This window comes from Cavia porcellus, unplaced genomic scaffold (assembly GCF_034190915.1).
Source record: "Cavia porcellus strain 051 isolate PalLab524CR breed Dunkin Hartley unplaced genomic scaffold, mCavPor4.1 scaffold_4, whole genome shotgun sequence".
In the NCBI taxonomy this organism is placed as follows: domain Eukaryota; kingdom Metazoa; phylum Chordata; class Mammalia; order Rodentia; family Caviidae; genus Cavia; species Cavia porcellus.
This window is the reverse complement of record NW_026947487.1, coordinates 19941194-19955099: the sequence shown is the minus strand read 5'-3', so window position 1 is coordinate 19955099 and position 13906 is coordinate 19941194. Positions and strand designations below refer to the sequence as shown.

General features: G+C 38.7%; 1 protein-coding gene across 3 annotated transcripts in view; it reads left to right on the top strand.

Moving 5' to 3' along the window:
- Positions 1-2440: 2440 nt before the first annotated feature.
- Positions 2441-13906, top strand: part of Dach1 (dachshund family transcription factor 1) — a 390486-nt gene continuing 379020 nt past the window's right edge. For all 3 annotated transcript variants that reach the window (XM_063246828.1, XM_013141496.3, XM_003477566.4), the window contains exon 1: positions 2441-3415. In XM_063246828.1, the coding sequence (XP_063102898.1) occupies positions 2592-3415 (824 nt within the window). In that variant the 5' untranslated portion in view covers positions 2441-2591. The remainder of the gene's footprint in view (positions 3416-13906) is intronic.

Here is a 13906-nt window from a genome sequence, read left to right as displayed (position 1 = left end):
AAATTGGAGATGGCTTTGAAACGTGGTTGGGGTTATGTCTTGGTCTAGTGCCACTGCTTCCTGCCTGTGGCTTCAGAGTGTCCTAGGTTTTGGGTGACTGATAGTTTAAGGAAATGTGACAAACTAGAATAGTAAGGGCAGACTTTTAACATTTAACTACCATTTTTTTCCATTTGAGTGACTACAATTTTTAAATAAAGATTTGTAATTCAGCATTTTAAAACCATGCCTGTTTATTAAAGTTAAGTAGGCAGTTCCAAAATTAGCTTTTTATAGCTTTACACTTTGTCCCTTGCTCATTAGCATAGTAATCTGGCATTCTGAAAAAAAATATTCTACAGCGTGGTGTGTAAACACTTAAAGAAGTGTTTTGATGTGTGTGATACATATTTATTTTTTACATTTAATTGAGGACTGATTTAAGGAACAAAAATTAGTTAAAGTAATTTGTTGGAAATACTAAAATGCCTTGGATAACCAGGCCAAACAGCTGTGTAAACTTGAGCTATCCTTGTGGAAGTTGATGTACTTTTCTGCAAGTTTTCTCAATACTCATAAATCAGGGAAGCCTTCTGATATAACTGCTATGCCCTCAAAAGTTTAGCATAAACTTAGACTAGTTAGTTCAGTAGTGTCACATTTCTCTGTAGAGAGTTCCTGCACTTTTTGACACTAAACTTCAAAGAGTTTAAAGGATTAAAATGATAAAGAGAAAAGTGATAATAATTTCAACATCAAAACACCAGATTTCTCAACACTGTGAACCTGCTACTAGTAGTTTATTTTTAAAAATCTGTCAAACGCTATCACATTGTTTCATATCTTGTGGAGTCACTGGACATGTGTAGACAGGTTCAAAACCTAACTATTTCAGATTCCTAGAGATGTAAGCAGCAAACAGAGGTGACCTATGCTCAAAGCATATCTTGGTCAAAAATCCTTGAATAAATAGCTTTATGCAACAAGTTAGAAAAGGGGAGAAAAAGACAGAGGAAGAAAAGAAAAGGAGTCGTTCTACATACACTATCTACTGTAGTTTTCAAGATTAACTGCCCTTTCTGCCTTTACAGCTCAAGCAGTGAGCTTAGGTTTTGTTCTCCTGTTATTTACAAAACACATTACTGACAAACTGAAAAGAATTTTCTTAAAATATTTCGATACTTTCCAAATATGAACAAAACCTCAGAACTATTGTGTTACTTATCTATCACGCTAGCAACCAGTCTTGGGTCTTAAAAGATATGGGTTGCTTACTGTTCAAGACAGGTGACTTAATTACAGAGTTTTAGGCAAGAAACAACAGTGTGTTGTTTTGTTCTACTTTCCAAATCTTTAAAGATGCCGCTCTCTGAATCCTTTTAGGTAGAACAAATGTTTCTGACCTGGCTTTCGGGTGAATATGAAGTTATTCTGAACAATCCAGCTCATGGAAAGCATTTATTTCCGCTATATATTAGGAAATAAGGAATTCAGTTCAGAGCGTGTCATAATGCTTAAGCGATTTCAGACTGATTTTCTTCCCACAACTTGATAACTGTCCTGAAATTCTATCTTTTTTATACGTAGTAGAGAAATTTTAAAAGATCAAATGCATTTAAAAATTACGTTTTGCTTACATGTGAATTTTCCTCAGAACAGTTTCTTAACAATCATGAAGTAGGGATGTGTTTCGTGTATATCTCATTGCGAAAAGGCGCGAGATACACCCTAAACCTTTGGAGGAGCGCTCTGGCTGCTCCTTTAAATTGTCAGGCGACGGCTTAGACGCTTTGGGGGGAGATTTTTTTTCGAGTCCTCGCGGAGAAACGGGGAATCGGGCACGCATTCTAACGGTAGTTCCCGACGAGGAGTGCAGGACGGCCTCTGCCTGCGCCTCCGCGGCCCACCCCAGTGCCGGCCCCCCTCGCCTCCCCTCTGCCCGGCTCCGCGCGCCTCCCCCTCCCCGCCCGCCCTCCCTCCCCTCCCTCGCGCGCTCCCCCGCTCCCCGTCTCGCGCTCCCGGAGTCTCAGCTCCGAGTTCCTGGTTGGATAATTTGGGTTAATACTAGTGAGTGAGGTTTTTGCGGCTTCAAAGGGTATTTCAAGTTTCCGGAGCTCCTCCCCTCTGCACCGTGTGACAACAACAACTCGTCCAGCCGGCAGCCTGCACTTTTCAGCTCATTTTCTCTCTGTCATTCCCCTCTCAATCTTTGATCAATGTACTTGCCGGGGAGCACCCCGGCCCCTCCAGCCTGCTCCTTCTCACCTCCGTCCTTAACTTTGCGCTAGAGCGGACCCACGCCGCGCGCCCGCCGGCCTCCCGCCCCGCCCCGGCCGCCGGCTCGCGGCCCCGGAGAGGACTCCATTCCGACTTGCGGGACACTTTTGTGCGCTTCCCGGCGGGCGCCCCTCGGCTCGCGCTCCCGCGCCGCGCCTCCTCGCCCCGCTCCGTGTCCCCGCGCCCTTCTCCGGCGCGTCCCCTCCTGGAGTTGCGGCGCCCGCGGCTGCCCCGCGCCTGGCTCCTTCTCCCCGGCTCTGCGTCCCCTCCCGGGGGTGTGTGCGTGGCAACTTTGCCCCTCGCTTCTGCTCCTCTGATTGCCCTTATATGTGACCATGGCAGTGCCGGCGGCTTTGATCCCCCCGACCCAGCTGGTCCCCCCGCAGCCCCCGATCTCCACGTCTGCTTCCTCCTCTGGCACCACCACCTCCACCTCCTCGGCGACCTCGTCTCCGGCTCCGTCCATCGGACCCCCGGCGTCCTCTGGGCCAACTCTGTTCCGGCCGGAGCCCATCGCTCCCGCGGCGGCGGCGGCGGCGGCGGCGGCGGCCACAGTCACCTCTCCCGGCGGCGGCGGCGGCGGAGGCAGCGGAGGCGGCGGTGGCAGCGGTGGCAACGGCGGCGGCAGCGGAGGCGGCGGCAACTGCAACTCCAGCCTGGCGGCCGCGAGCAACGGCGGCGGCATCAGCGCTGGCGGCGGCGGCGCCTCGAGCACCCCCATCAACGCGAGCACCGGCAGCAGCAGCAGCAGCAGTAGCAGCAGCAGCAGTAGCAGCAGCAGTAGCAGCAGCAGCAGCAGCTGCGGCCCCCTCCCCGGGAAGCCAGTGTACTCAACCCCGTCCCCAGTGGAAAACACCCCCCAGAATAATGAGTGCAAAATGGTGGATCTGAGGGGGGCCAAAGTAGCCTCCTTCACCGTGGAGGGCTGCGAGCTGATCTGCCTGCCCCAGGCTTTCGACCTGTTCCTGAAGCACTTGGTGGGGGGCTTGCACACTGTCTACACCAAGCTGAAGCGGTTGGAGATCACGCCGGTGGTGTGCAATGTGGAACAGGTTCGTATCCTGAGAGGACTGGGCGCCATCCAGCCGGGAGTGAACCGTTGCAAACTCATCTCCAGGAAAGACTTCGAGACTCTCTACAATGACTGCACCAACGCAAGGTAAAGAGCCCAGAGCACCCTCTGCCGCCGCGGCCCCTTCCTACCCCGCCCCGTGCCCTGGCCTCGCTGCCTTCCTGGGGCCGCTCTGCGCGCCGCGAGCCGCGCGCACCGGTGAGAGCGGCCTCTGCTGTCCTCCCCTCTCCCCGCTCCTCTCCTCCCCTGGGTCGCGGGCCTAGCCGCGCCCGACCCCCTGAGAAGTTGGCGCCTCACCCTGCCCACCGCTAGCTCTTGCGCCCGGGTCCGCCCCTTGCTCGCCCGGGTGCCCAGGCTTGGCTGCGGCGGGACTCGGGAGCCCCAAGCTCCGGGTGGAGGGGCCGGGAAGGAAGGGGACGGCGCCTCTCCGCGGAGCCACGGACCCTTCCCGGGCGCACCGGGTCTGGGAACCTCTCTGGGCTCCTGGGCCCTCTGCAGGTCCAGGGCTCCACCGTGAGCCTCTGGGCATCTCCTGCGGGCGCGGCGAGTCGGGGGCCGGTCGTGACCCTGCCCTGTCCCACAGGGTTCGTGGAGCGGGGACTGGCGCACCGAACGAGGGGCCCGCTAGGAAGTCGAGGGAGTGGGCTGGCAGCCGAGGAGGGCACTCTGAGGTCAGGAGGGGGACGACACGCGCGGCCGAGAGGCCCAGGGCAATCCCGGGGCACGAGCAGGAGTTCACTCCTGAAGTCCCGAGGGAGCGTGTCGAAGGGAGGGGTCTGTGTGTGCGCGCATGTGTGCGTGTAACAGCGTGTGAGCGTGCAAGGGAAATAAAGGGGTGCGTTTGCCCTGGGGCAGATGCAAGGGCACCAGCCTGTTTTCTTCTAAAAGTGAAGGGGACCGGGTGCCGTGGCCTCTTGGAAGCATAACCCGAGAAATGGAAAAGGAAGACCACAATGCGCTTGCTCCCTTCTCCTTTCCCTCTCTCTCACTCGTCCCAACTCGTTTTTTTCATTTGTTTCTTTTCTTTCCTCCTTTATTCTTTTTAAGGTTAGCTCACGCAAAGAGCAAGTGCACGTTTTGCACGGGGATGCTCTGTTGTCCTGAGTTCTCTGCCCTGGCTCTACCAGCCCGGCAAAGCGCGGCCACCCGGGAGGCCTCCAGACCGTCCTCAGTCCAACCAGTTTTATACTAACCAACGCTCAGTGGGGGAGGATCTACCGAGAGGGGGCGGGAGTGGGGCAAGCTGGCAGTTTCGGGGTGGAAATGACCATCTCACCCCCTTTCACAGTTTAGCTTTGTCCTCATCACGCGCTGTAGGAAAGCTTAGTGAGAAAAGTTCAGAGTTTCCAAGAGAAAGCGAACAGGGAAAGTTGGAAACCTGAAGCAGACACGTGGGGACTGCGCGCAAAATTTGCGCGAAAACTTCGGTACCTTCCGAATAAGTTTAAAGAGTGAAGGAAGGAAGTTGGTGTATGCTCCTCACATTGCTAGAGAAACTGAAGTGGGTAGAGAATCGGGACTAGAAGGGAGCGAGGGTGAAAATCCGCTAGCCCTTTCTTCTTGGAGAAAGAAAGATTGCTCCTTAGTTCCTAGCAGATTGCAGAAGGAAAAGGACTCCAGCTCCAATTCAACAGACCTTATTGTGACCTGTCCCAAAATTCCTTTCTTTGCATATTTACCATTCTTTCCTGAAGTCGGGCGTGTATGTCTGGGTTTTCAACTATCATTTAGACTATCTGGGGTAAATGTGTGCGTGTGTGAGCGCGCTTGTGTATGTATTCGAGCGCGTGCCCAAATGTATGGACAGGTGGCAGTAGAGATTGCGGGGGTGGGGGCAGCCTCACTAAACGTCATTTACTCAGATAATTGGAGTCTTTGGCTATGCAAAATACAGAAGGTTTGTCCTAAATCTATTGTTAAAACTATCTGAATTAGGACAAAGTATTATTCTGGAATTGTTAGGAAAAATGCTAGCAAAAATTAAAGTCATTTCAGACACAGCTGCTATTAAATTGTTTATTTGATATATATAGTAATGAAACATCCATTCTCCTCTGAATCCTTTTTATGTTTCTTAGGGTACATGCTGTCCTAGGTAGTCAGTGACCATTTTAGATATACATATGCACACCTATACACAATTGCTCCAGAAAACTTCCTTCAATGAGAGCATTATAATAAGTGTTCTAGTCATTGTAAAACTTGATTTTTGTTGTCTGAATTTTTGCCTAGCCTTTGAATTGAAGTCCTCATCATATAGTTGAAGAACAGTCCTAAAGTTATTAGCAAAAAATCCTTGCATGTCCCTTTTCCCAGATTAACAACAGCTCTGGAGTTTACATTTGCAGAGTGAAGCTAAATGTAATCCAGTGCAACTGTTTATCACTTCAAAAATATCTCAGCACTACTCTAATTATATTTCAATCACCTGGTCTTAATGCTTGACAAATGTGTTGTCTAAAAATTCTATTTCAGATAATTTTTAAGTGGAATGTTGGAATTTTGTGGCTTCACTATTGGATTTTGATTTTCTGTCAACTAAAAAAGCTTACAGAAACTTAAGTATATCCAGATAATGTAGTCATTACCTGAAAAGATGGGTAGATGCATGTATATAGCTGTGTAGGCTTTCCTAATTATGCCACTAAGGAAAATTTAAAAATTTATAATATGACTTCCCTTCACCAAAATATACTGTATGTGTTGAATGAATTATTATTTGTTATGGTAATTATGAGTGTTATTGCTTTTTTTTACTTTGAAACTTAAATGTTTTGCATCTTGATTTTAAAACCAAGAAATTACTTTCCACTCAAGTCTAATTTCTGCTTTTGCTATTAAGATTTGTTTTCATTCACCTGGATATATTGATTCCTTTCATTCTAGTTTCTTTATGCTTTAGCTAGTTAACAGGCTAAGGGAGTATTTATACAGAGTATAAGAGAAACTGTGCAAGATGGCAAACTTTATAAAATTACAGGTATGTGTGTATGCATAGTGTGTGTCAAATATGAAATCCTAGCATTCTCAGCTTTTTACAGAAATTGTATCTAATTATAAATCTTAATAATATTTAAATACCAGAAACTCAAAATGATGCTAAACAAAGGTTGATAAACTTGCTCAGAGTGGCTCATAAGTTAGCAGCAAACCTTAGAGTAGATTTAATTTGCTTGAGGCTATTGTATTAGTATGCTATCTGTGAAAAGTAGAGTAAATGTTGAAGCCATCTGTCACTACCACAAGGAGATGAAAAAGAGACTATCACCTGCTAGATAGTAAAGCTGAAAATCATAGGTTCCCCAAAACACAAAGGAAAATGTAAGGAAATATATCCAAAAGTTATCAAAGGGCAAAGTCTGACCTTGGTCAGCTTCCTCCAATTCTTATTTTAAAACTAAACATTAGTCGCATGAACTTGGTTATTGCAACAGAGGTCAGTTAATTAACTGCTAACCATTAAATAACAACAAAAAAGAAAAGTAATTATGTACATGGTCAAATCTCTGTTTGCATGAGTCAACTGCTTGTTTGCAGAGTTGGGTCAGGATTCAGTTTTCAATGAATTCAAGTAATACAAAGGAACTCTTGTATTATGCTGTGTAAAATGCTTATTTGTTTGATTATTGTCAGAAGATGATTTTGTCTCAGGATCTTTCAAATCAGATTGTGATTTAGTTTCTAAGCAGCCTTAGATCTGTAAAGGTTTTTTTTTTTTTTTTTTTTTTTTTAAACTTGAATAGATTCCAGTTAGTTTCATCAGATGGTTTTACAAACATATGCATATATTCAAAAACACTATTCTTTTGTCTTGAAAGTTGATACTATTCATAGATAGAAAATTGAAAGTTTTACTAAGCCTGCTACATTTCAGTAGTGCTATCTTAATAAAATTTTAGTGTAAGTACAAAATATTTTCCCAATTCTTGGCTTTATTTTTCTTGTCAGGGGTTCGAATAAAGATAGCAAGCCAAAACAGTCTATATTTATTTAACATTTCTCCTGCTGCCTGCTTTTAATGGCACTGACATGCATTGATGGAGAAAGTTTCAACACAAACACTGATTCATTCACTTGTAACACATAATTATGGTATGTGGCACAGAGAAATTCAAGAATTACTTCAAATGAAGAGAGACTATGCTTTTGAAGTTTTTGTAGTATAGTAGATTAATGATTCCTATAAAGCTTAGTGTCTCATAACATTTCAGAAAGAATACAACATAATTATAAGACTAAGACATAAAATATGAAAGTTTGGGTCTACAGTTAATGTATCTTCTTTAAAAATATTTAGAAATTATAGTTTGATAGCTAATATGTGAATAGAAGCATATTCTGATCTAGGATTTACATTGCTCAATCTAATTACATTACAGAGTGCAAAATCTTAAGTCATTTGCATCAAATCTTTCAAACCTGTCGTTTTTCTTAGAATTAGCCTCCAATAGTCATTGTCAAAGTGCACATAGTTATGAAGATGCCTTATTTCTGAACTGTACAGTTTATTAGTTACTACTCAGACAAGAAAATTGATTTTCACAAATGGTATTTTGTGACTTTAAACATTGCATGTGTAGAATATACTACACGGCACGTTCCCCTTACCTCTGAGTTCCTTTACACATAATTTTTGCCATTTGATTGGGAATTTTAAAATTTTCACTTTTAGCCCAAGTCTGATATTTTTTGTTTAACTTAATACATTTCACTGAAGTTGCATGTAAATTACATACAAATATTACGTACTGTCTTTTTGCTTCACTACCTTCTCCCACCCCCTCCTTTGGAGATATGACACCCAATATTGATTAAAGTCTTGGCAGAATTTGAGCATAAATCATTCTTCTCTTTGGCGATTTACTACATGTGATTCACCAGCATACAAAAACATAATGTGCTTTATTGTTTCGTGTTTGATGCTTTGTTTGGGGAATGTAAGTGGCATTTGTAAATTAGCTTAATGTACAGCCACGTACTTATTTTAAGAATAATTTGTACTTTAACTATCAATTAGTATTATTTTACCTTTCTAAATTATTTTACTCAGTTATTTCATACAATTGCCTTTGTCAATCAGGTAAAGTAGTTATCTAAATGGCATTATATTAGCAACATAGGACACAACTATTACAAAACGTATTAGGAAATGAAACTCTCACAGGTTGTAAACTGTCTTCCTTTATCCTTGTCTGAAGAAATTAGTTTGACGTATGCCTTCTAAATAGTTGCAGGTGAGTTTCCCAGATTTCTTTAAACATTATCAATTTAAGGTTTTGTTATTTGGTTCCTTACAAAATTTAAGTGTCTGAATTTTATCTTTCGACAATATCATTTTGAAGCAGTTCACACAAGAGTCACATCAAGTTATATACTGTTAAAATGATAAGAAATGTAAAAATTGAAGTGAACTATTTGGGTATTTAAAACATTATTAAGATAATGTTTTCTCACTTTGTATTTGATTTGTTGTAAAAAAAAAAAAAGAGTGACCTTACCATGTGTCAATATTTGTCAAGATTCTGTCTGATTGGTCACTTGGATATATATATATATATATATATATATATATATATATATATATCAGGTTAAATAGTAAGATTACATTCATATTTTTAGGCTTTGTGGCTGCAGGAAAGAGCCTCTTTCCATTATACTTGTTATGTTCATTGATTAACTTTTTCACACAGAAAACCTTGGACTAAAAGCCCACCTAATGGGGTTTAAATGAATGTGATATCAAAGTCTCTGATCTGCACAGATAAGAATGTCTCAGGCGTAGCAAAACTCTGTAGACACCTACAGTGTTCAAATTCCTTTGCTTTTCTTTTGAATTTGCCAAAATGTTCATAGTCAAAAGTAATTTTATGCTATAATGTGTCTTTTAAATAACTGTGTTGATGTTTGCTTCTTAGGATATGTCACATATAAAAATGAGTTCATTGTAATAATGTAGTTAGTTTATGAAATTACTGCTTTAAGAAATAACATCAAGAATAACATATTTATGTTTGGTTGAATGAGCTATTTTTAGATTAACTGATCATTTTATTTTGAGGCAGCTATTTAGTTTAAGAATCTGAGAATTTCTGAGAATCTGTTAAGAGTGTGTGCATTGCAGCTAGTTATAGGCAATTATGATTAACTTTATGTACAAATATGTTATATATATATATATATATATATATATATATAGTAGAGAAAATGATCCAAATCACTACCTGATCTAAAGCCAAAGACTTCAAGCTAGGTGCATTTAAATTTCTTGGCATATTGTGACATGAATTTCCTTAATAAAGGAATAGCATTATAATTACCTTACTTAAAAATTAATTCTTCTTTAGAATTTTCCTAAATTTAATACAGAATTTGTCAATGCCTGAATTTTGGTAGAATTGTGGCCTTTTTTTTTTTTTTTTGATTCAGAATGAATTTGAGTTGATCTAGGATTTCAATCTGAGATTCTTCTGCAGTTTTAAATGTGTGCAACTGATTGGAAATTATCACAGACAACTTATTAAACTGGGAACTTCACTGTCATTGTTTGATTTGTCTTCTATAATTTTTGAATATAAGTATACTGAAATGCCCTATACAATGCAGCATAGTAACACAGTGAATAGCTAGTTACTTTAAAAAATTTATAGAGTGTATTGACAAGGAGGACAGGGAATATTTAACTAAATATTCTAAAATAATATAGGGTAGGGTGAATGCAAATACATTATGGGTTTCTAGTGAAAAATTAAGTTGAAATAAACCAGGCAGAAAAATACATATTGAATTATCTCACTTATATGTGGGATCTGGAAAAGTTTAACTTATAAAAGAAAAATAGAATGATGGCTACTGCAAGTAGAAAAAATGTTGACCAAAGGTATACACTTTCAGCTTGATAACAGAGATCAGTTCAGAAAATCTGTTCTATACCATGTGACTTCCAGTAGACCTTAAAATTTTGAAAGTGGTATGCATGTTTGGCAAAAAATAGATTATGCTTTTGAAGCATGATTTTTATGAAGCAAATATTAAAACAGACATATTTTAACAATTAATTGGTTAATTTTGATTAGTTATACTGCATAATTGAACAATATTTACCCTTCCTGAGTATAAATTAATGGAAGAGTAAACAAACTTAAAAATTTACAATATTATTTATTATATTTGAATTACTATGATATCAAGTGTTTTAAATAATTGGATTATCCTTGCCTTATGACAGGAAAAAAACATTCTTTTCAAGACCAATAAAGTTATATCACAAGAAAGAAAATGTAGTAGTTGAAAAAACACTATTTAATGGCATCATATAAAAACATTTATGGCAAATACTTGTTAATTCATTGAAAGCACACTGATCATAGGTAATGGAAATAAACAGCAATTTTCAGAATGTTATTCAGAAAATACTTTATTACATTCACTTCCCAGGTAGATGAAGTATTTTGTAAAATCTTACACTCACATCCTCAACTCATACTTACAGCAATAATAAAAGGGTTGTGTTACTCATAGTATTGTGTTTTAAAAACATTTGATCGATGTGTGGAATAAGTAAGTCACTAAAAGCAAAACACACTTTGAATTCAGCACAGTATCTTCAATGGTATTCGCATTTTATATTTAAAAAATTTAAAAAGGTCAACCTATACTAATTCTCAAAAATGGTATTTATTGAGTCAGGGACTTCTAACTGAATTACGTTTCTACATTTTAAAGGCATAACTTGAAGAACTTTATACTGGGATAAATGATAAAGTATGTGCAACAAGTGTAAAATGTTTTGCCAGAATTAAAGATCTCTGTAGTGGATTTTTTATTTGTGTCTACCTTGGCCCATTTGTAGACTATTTATTTGTTTATTAGAAAGGTCTTTCTCTGTGTGTATAAACACAACTATGAGGTACAGGGCCATAGTACAACCTTCCAATGAAAACAGCTTTAATTTTCATTTTAGGAATTTATACAAGCATAAAATACCCAAAGACACATTCTACCAAATGATAATTGAAAAGGAAAGTGAAATTCTAGGAATAATTTATGTGTAAATATTTTAATTATAACATACAATGATTAGAAACTTATTTTTCCTAGATCTTTATTTTATCATATCTAAAGTATACTTCCAATTGTGTATTTAAAAATATATATGTATAAGACTTAGGTAATTTGGATGAAGTAGATATTAAATAAGGTTCTAGAATTTGCATGTTATTGATGACATTTAGTAGTATGGATATTATTCCTTTTATTGGTGTATGTCGTCTCTTACATTTAGAACAAGATATATGTTACTATCATTTAGAGCAAGATATATTTTAATATCATATATTTTAGAATAAGTGAATGAATGACAGGAGAACAATTTCATGACCTAAAATGTCACTTCTTCTTCTAAAAGCTTGCCATCAATGAGCTGCATCAGGGAGGAGGTCAGTGGGTTATTCTTCAGTTCTCCATGAGGAGATGTGCATTGCCACTTCTTGCAGAAGACTGTAACTGTCTTTGAAAACACCTGGTGAAGGTCCAGTTAAATTAAAACCAATACTTTCTCAATCACTTCATAATATTTGTGAAGTCATTACATCACAGACATAATTGCAAGCATGTATACTTTTTGCAAAGTAGAAAGCCTATAAAACAAGTGTCTAAAGATTTCTGCCTCATCTAAAGCTTATGAAATTAAGAAAAGAAACATCTCAACCAGTGTACATAACAAGTAAACCTTATTCATAATTATTCAATAAACTCTTCAGCTTTGCATTTCATTATGAAAAGACAAACTTATTTTTAACTTCACTTTTTGCATCATCTGGTATACATATATGTTAAGGAGGAAAAAAGATAAGTAAAATGGTTTCAAAGTACTTTATGACTTATGAGCTCTAAGACTTTACTTTTACCATCTAAGAATGATTTGACAAGTGTGTATGATAATCAAAAATGAAAATATATCTGCCGCTTACTGACTTTTTTCTTCACACCATTGATAGTACATGAAGATTTGAACTTGTAGCCAGGAACAGTGCTTTCCATGCTTCAAATTGCCAAAAGAGCCCCAGGGATAGAAACTTGACCTGCTTTTATGAAACCATAGAATTACATTTATACAAGTTACCCCATGGGAAAGGAATGAACCGATCCTAATTCAGACCTTAATATTAGAGCTTTCTGAGTCACATTTGAGTTTTCTCCCCCTATTAACACCCATTTAGCTACCATATTTAATAACTTGATACTAGAAAATTGAAAAAAAATTATTCAACAGTGGTAGTTCACCATTAAGGCAAAGTGCCATTAAAATTTTGCAGTTCTGTAACTAAGCTTTCTCCCGCCCTTATTGTTAGTATACATCCTAGTTTAAAGGTATTTAAACACAAATTTATTTAAGTAAATATCAAAATATTTACCTTATACTGTTCAATTAATGTCTCTTCATTCATGAATTAGCTCAAGTAGAAGCAACTTTTTAAGGGTGTTTTTCTTCGCTATAACATTTTAATATATGAATTTTTATATGAATATTTTTAATTTAGGGCTACATTTTTAATGATTGTTTCCTTATTTTATTTTTGGTTGGACTACCTAAAAAAGTTTCCAAAAGAATACCTTGTCACGAACAGGAACAAATGAAAGTACTCACTGACAAATGGAATGCATAGAAGCTATTTTTGGTTAAGATGGATTCACTTTAATGATGTAAAATAGTACCAAGTTGGAAAACTTGAAGCTAGTCATTTGGTCAAAAAGAAGAGAATTATAGCATGAGATAGTCTGCTAAATTTCTGTAATATCAACATGTTGTATCATATGTGTGTAAGTGGTTAACTGATACAAATAGTATCATAATCTTTGTTTATAAACAAGACAATAATTAAATGACCAACATTAAGTTATAAAATGAGGCTTTACTTCTCTCTACATAATTTCTGTTGCTCTCAATCTTATGAATGTAAAATCTTATAAATGTAAAACGTATAAATTGTGAGTCAACACACATATGTCAGTATAATTATAAGTTAAATAGGTCTATCATTGCATTTTAGAACTGAGGTAGTCAAATATTTTTCTCAAATAAAAATAAATAGAACTTCAGACACTTCTCACTTCTTTTTCACTTACATCTAAAATTATTTGGTTAAGATATTTTTGTTATTTCCCTACAAGCACAAACAAAATTTCACAAAAGTAGCTACAGTAAATCAGTGCTTGGAGTACAGGGAGGAAAACATTTCTAATAGAGATATATCACTTTCTTTACCAACATAAGTCATGTTCATCATGAGAAAATATATGAAGCTTTAAGCATGTATTGTTTATTTATTGGCTGTTAGATGACATTTAAAAACCTCTCATAGTAAGACCTTGATTTTCTGCCTTGTTTTGATACTTATCACATGAATGAAGTTGAGAAATCAAATATATCATTTGAACATTTCCTAATATCATACTGATACTTCATTTATAATATACCAAAACCAACATCTGTGTATGTGTTTTATTTAATTTGGAAGTTTGTCCCAGCTGCTTACATGGTCATTTAACATAACCAACGGTCCTCACTTTATCTAATGG